The 6,425-nt window shown below is 35.4% G+C and overlaps 1 protein-coding gene across 1 annotated transcript in view; it reads left to right on the forward strand.

Annotated features, from left to right (window-relative positions):
- Window positions 1-6,034: 6,034 nt before the first annotated feature.
- Window positions 6,035-6,425, forward strand: part of LOC116091623 (olfactory receptor 1L6-like) — a 1,094-nt gene continuing 703 nt past the window's right edge. The window contains exon 1 of the mRNA XM_031373194.1: window positions 6,035-6,424. Within this exon, the coding sequence (XP_031229054.1) occupies window positions 6,035-6,424 (390 nt within the window). The remainder of the gene's footprint in view (window position 6,425) is intronic.

Below are 6,425 nucleotides of genomic sequence, written 5' to 3' on the forward strand. Positions count from 1 at the left end.
GCTGAAAAGAGGACCCAGCAATATTTCTAAGTAGAATGTATCTCTTCAAGGTTGCTCTACTCCATCACTGTTATAAGTGTAGACATGAGACACAGACAGTTGAGACCTAATGACCCAAACCCAAGGAAAATCCAGGACAAATAATAGAATACAAGTAGTGATCAGTCTGAGCCCTTGAGGAACTCAGAGGTTAAAAAATATCTACATCTATATTGATTCAGGCTTAATTCGCTAAGCAATGTGTATGTTTGGGAAAAGTGAGGAGAATGAAACATGAAACGTAGAGCATGGACTACCTGTGTTTGAACATTAGGTATACCCCTCAACAGCTCAGTGAATATGAACTTCCGTTTCTTTATTTAGTGAATGCAGAAGTGGTGTTTCCATCTTAATGTTATACTGAGGATTACTTAAGACAAGAGGTAGCATAGAACCTGAGCAGTACACTTGGCTGCCTGCATTCCTTCAAGGAGCATACTTTATATATACCCTCATTTCATCTGTTATGGCTACCTAAGAGTAAGAAAATCAACTTGAGAATGGAAATGTCTCAAAACTAGAAAATTTCTATGGATATGTGCAGAAATAGTCTATGTCTCATGTCTATTATATTTATAGACATATGTATATGTCTATAAATATATATAATATATATAAATATAAATACATATATAGACATAAATACATATATATATATATATATATATATATATATATATATATATATATATATATCCTAAGGTAAAATGCTGGATTTCCATTTCCTCACCTTCCCCAGCTTCTAATTGGTGGTAAAAAATATATAGCCGGGTGATGGTGGGGCACGCCTTTAATCCCAGCACTTAGGAGGTAGAGGCAGGTGGATTTCTGAGTTCAAGGCCAGCCTGGTCTACAGAGTGAGTTCCAGGACAGCCAGGGCAATACAGAGAAACCCTGTCACAAAAACACAAAAAACAAAAAACTTATCAACAATATATCATTTCCCTGGTTTTCTTTGTGAACAAAAATAATAGCCACTTGTTAGAAGATTTGTCAGTCAGTGCCTCACTGAATTGTCTTTTGAGTCTTCAAACTGCAACAGTAGGCAAGGTAGAAATTGCATATGTGCACACCCACAATTACCACACATCTGTACACACCATTATCTATATGGAAGTGAAATGGAGACCAGAGCATGAGGAAATATAATGACCATATCTGGGTAAACAGGAAGACTGTTAAGATATTGCCTTTAAGAAACATCACTGGGAGACTTCCAGTTTAAGGATCAAAAACAATTGCATAGCTTGTTCACTATTCTGGAATGGAAACCTATCCCAGAAGTGAAAGGAAAAATCCACAAGGTAAAATGAATACTTCTAATAAGCAGTAGAATGAGTGATGAGCTCCTCAAGTTGAGCATATATCTTATACTTTTCAATGTTCTAATTTACCATATCACATTTCAGAATCTACATGACGCCATAATTCTAGAAAATACAAAACCACTGGGCAATGGTGGCTCATGCCTTTAATCCCAGCACTTGGGAAGCAGAGGCAGGCAGATTTCTGAGTTCGAGGCCAGCCTGATCTACAGAGTGAGTTCCAGGACAACCAGGGCTACACAGAGAAACCCTGTTTTGAAAAAAAAAAAAAGTACAAAACCAAACTCACACACAGAGAACGAAACCATCTTCTCTAACAGTCTAGGAGAGACAAAAATTTTGTGTGCTATGACCCCAAATGTATTTATAGTGTGGGTATAAATCAATAATGAGGAAAAATATGCACAATAAAAATGAAAACAATAGTGTTAAATCTAGACATTGCTCCAACCTTCTAATCTCATTTCAGAAGACAGCGACATGCACATGCATGCATATAACAGCATGTAAGAGACCCCATTGTACAGAACTCCATTGATTGTACTGATTGTTCTACAGCCTGCTTATTTTAATGAACACACCATTATAGATAGAACAATAACAAAATAATCCAGTTGAGCCTGGAAAGCTAAGCCCCATCTTCAGATCTGCCTGCATTCAAAACCCAGCTCCAGAACATCCAGATACAGGGTCTGCTAAATTATTCAACCTTGACAAACTCTCATTTTTTGTCTGTGAAAAGCAACATAGCAGTGTCTTTCTCTCAGAGTTTGGAGAACTTAAAATGATTTTTTTTTAATGAAAAGCTTTTAGTTAATTATTTGCTGTGTACTGTGTATTAATAAGTGTTAGTAAGCATTAGCTACTTTATATCCTTGGCATGATGTTGAACAAAAAGAATATACTATAAATTATTTAATAATTTATATTATAATTTTTTAAAAATTTGTAAAATATATATATATATTTTAGTGAATCCAACCTTCTATTCTTTGGTTTGTTGGTTTGTTTTGTTTGATTTGATGGGACATGCCAATAAAACTATATATACAAATCTTTGTTCTATGCAAATGTGATTATTTCAGCAGACTAGGTATCTTAAGTAAAGTTATTGGATAAATAATGCAAGCTTCTATGTTTCTAATAAAAGACAGAATGGGGTTGATCTGGATGGGAGAGAAAGTGGGAAGGAGAAACCATAATCAGAGTATATTATGTGAGAAAAAGATCTACTTTCAATAAAAGCAAAAAAAAGGGGGGGAGGGAGTAATACACTCTTTCACCCCTGATATGGGGTCTAAAAAGAGATATTCTGATTTACACAATCATTTCCAGTGTTTGTATGTCTCATTTCTCTTCAGATGTGCCAAAAGAAATTCTGATTGACAAAAATTGTATTCAGTCTAACTTGTGTTTTCTAGTTAGCAGTTGGGATGAGCTAGTTCATTGGTAAATGTTTTGCAGTTTTCTATGACCAGGAGGTTATATTTTAGCTTTGCTTGTGATCCCTTCCAGCACAGTTTACAATGTTCAGAGTAAAATATTCTACCATTCTTCCAGAGCTCATTTCTTGCTTCGATTAATAACCCATCATAGAACCTTAAAAGATCCTTCTTTCTTTGGGGCTAAATTTTATTTTATGATTTAGAATTTTTACTTTTAGTTTAGTTTTCTGACTTTATATATATATATATATATATATATATATATATATATATATATATATATGAGTTAGTCTTATTTTTACAAATATTCAACTAATTGTCAAAAATAGCACTGGCATAATTAATATTTCATCTGTTTTCTGTTGCTATGAAAGTAATCCTTATTATCTATTAAGGCTAGACCAAAATCCATTTCCAGATACAAATACAGATATATGTAGCTCATTATGGTGGTTCGTTTATTTTTCTCTAGATATGCCCTCACTGTTTTATTTTATTTATTATATGTTTTAATTTGTGATTTAAAAAGTTTGTTGTTGTTATTACATTTTTTTTTCAGAATTATCTTGTCTGTTTTCAGGTATTTACTCCTCTAGGTAAATCTTAGCCCAACTCTCTCAAATTCCATTGAAAATTCCCCTGGGGTCTCATTAAGAGATGCATTGAATTTTCATGATTTCAGAGGATTCATGTTCCCAAAATCCTTTCCTTTTAGATTTATGATATGTCTGCTTTTTTCAGACCTCCCATTATCTTCTGTTACACATTTTCACTCCTTTCTTTCATCTCCTCAGGCTTGTTCTCAACTAATTCTCTGCCTTTTTTGTATCATTTTGGAGTTTTCTTGAAATACACTTTTGTAATTCAGAAAGCTTGTTAATGTCTTTAGACTTATCTGAATTTTGAGTGACTTGGTGAAGTCTTGATGGTTACAAGTTGTTTTCCTGTGTTTTCTAAATATACCATCACATTGCCTGCAAAGGGTGGCAAACTCAACTTTTTAAAATATTTATGACCCATGTTTCTTTAGATTTCTCTTGTGTACTGTCTTAGTCTGTTATCTGAGCCAGATGGCTTCACGGTGCCAATAGGTGTCACTCCTGTGCTTGTTTCCTAAATAATAGTGTAGATTGTACTTTTACACAGTAAATTTTACATTACTACATGAATGTTTAGAATGAGAACTTCATAGCAGCCTTTTTAATTCTTTGATAATTTCATGCATGTGTACTGAGTTTTGGGCATTTTCATTTCCCATTTCTCTTTCCTTCTCATAACTCACTGAAGTGTTTCCTGTTCCCAATAATCCCTCTTATACTTTGATGTTCTTTTGGTTTTGACCCACTGAGCTGAATTGTCAGTTGCTTGTATGACCATGAGTGGAATGTTATTTACCAAAAAATTGAAAGTTATTGTCTATACCATTGAAGAAAAGGACTCCTGCCAAGTGCCCATTAGCATCAGATAGACCCTTATTAGTTACTGCCCAATGAGTAATAAAATAGCAATAGGTCTATTCTTTGTTTGGGTAACTACAGCATCATCAAGGGTACAGTGTCTGTGTTACAACTTTAAGGTATTGTTTCATTGTACTTTTCTCCAACTTTTGATTCTTACAGTCTTTCTCTCCTATCTTCCCTAGTGTTCCCTGACCTTGGTAGGAATGAAATAGATGGCCTGTTTAAGCCAGATCACTCCACATTCATCTAGTCTCTGTACTTTGACCAGCTGTGAGTCTTGACCACCACAAAAGAAGCTTCTCTGCTGATGGCTGGGAGTAGCACTAATATATGTCTAGTCATTAAGAAAGCAATTTCAACCTATGATTATTTAGAAAAACAACAGTAGTAGGTTCCTATGACCTTTGTAGCCATAGGCTCTTAATAAGTTTACAATACAAGACATAAGTTCCCTCCTATATAGTGGGCTTTAAAACCAATCAGAGAGAAGCTGATAGCCCCTATAATAGCAACACCATCATTGCACTGGCAGTCAAATATTACTGGGCACATAATTATTGGAAGTCATGGACTCCAAGTTGAATAGGGATGTTGATAACTCTTTTCCCAAAGCAATATACAATGTGAAAGCTACTAAGGATGGAGAAACCTTCAATTTCAGATTGAGTTTTATTTCTCAGTGTCTTACAACTTAAGTAAGTAGTATCTTCAAATAAAATGGTCTTATGATCTAGTTCTGATAGGAAATTGAGGTCATTGGCAATTGTCGATAATTCTTGAAGTCTCTGGGGCCTCCTTGACCCAGAACGTGCATAGTGATATCTCACACTTGCTACAGAAATTTTCATTTGATAATGCTTACCTTCTGGGAGGAGCATTATCCACACATTCACAGTGTTTTTGTACAAACTTTTTTGAAAATTACAATTTTAATAGAATCACAGAATAGGAGGTTCCCATTGGGTTTTTTTATACATCCTTAGTTTTGTTTAACCTTTCCCCCACTTTTTTCTCTCCCCTATTTCTATGGCATCATTCCTGATTAAACTTATCCACTCCAAGTATTCTCTTCTCTCTAGGTTTATAACACGTGTGTGTGTGTGTGTGTGTGTGTGTGTGTGTGTGTGTGTGTGTATACATATATATATATGTGTGTGTGTGTGTGTGTGTATTATAATATAAAAGTAATATTAAGATAAAGGCTAGTAAATTTTTCTTCTGCAGATACAAGAAAATCTCATCTGAATTCTGTAGAATTCATGGGGCATTAATGAGTTCTGATGTTCATTCACCTACATTCCCTGCTATAACCACCATCTCCAAAACTATGACAAGAAGACCATGACTCCAAGAGGACCTCACTGATGAAGATATTTTGTAAGAAAATAAGCTACTTCAAGGGAAGTACAACTACTTACTCTGAAAAGAAAATGAGGATGCTAAGGACTTGGTCAAGGAACCACTTGAGACAAATGTATAGAAATGAAAATAACTCAGGCAAATTAAGTAACACAGATATTACTAACCAGGAGTGAGAGACCTTCTGTTTGTAATTTAGTAAATAACAAAGGTGTCACTCTGTGTTTCTTTGTCAGATATTCATCTAATATATTTCTCTGTCAATTCTTATAAAATATGCTTCAAACTCATAATAAATGGTAATAAAGGCTTTTTAAACAGGCTTGAAGTTAAGGAAGAAGTTATACAGATGAAAACTCCTCTCACATTTTCCCTACACCTTCTCCATCTAGCCTGAGACAGAGACATGAGCAACCACAGCAGCAGCAGCACCTCAGACTTCATCTTGCTGGGTCTTTCTTCCAATCCCTGGATGCAGAAACCCCTTTTTGGCATCTTCATCACAATGTACCTTGTCACAGTGATGGGGAATGTGCTCATCATCTTGGCCATCCATTCTGACTCCAGGCTCCATACCCCCATGTACTTTTTCCTCAGCAACTTGTCATTCATGGATATCTGCTTTACAACAGTCATTGTGCCCAAGATGCTAGTGAACTTGCTCTCAGAGACAAAGACTATCTCCTATGTGGGATGCCTGGTTCAGATGTACTTCTTCATGGCCTTAGGGAACACTGATAGCTACCTGCTGGCCTCCATGGCCATTGACCGACTGGTGGCCATCTGCAATCCTTTAC

The sequence above is a fragment of the Mastomys coucha genome, unplaced genomic scaffold (assembly GCF_008632895.1).
Source record: "Mastomys coucha isolate ucsf_1 unplaced genomic scaffold, UCSF_Mcou_1 pScaffold15, whole genome shotgun sequence".
Lineage (NCBI taxonomy): Eukaryota > Metazoa > Chordata > Mammalia > Rodentia > Muridae > Mastomys > Mastomys coucha.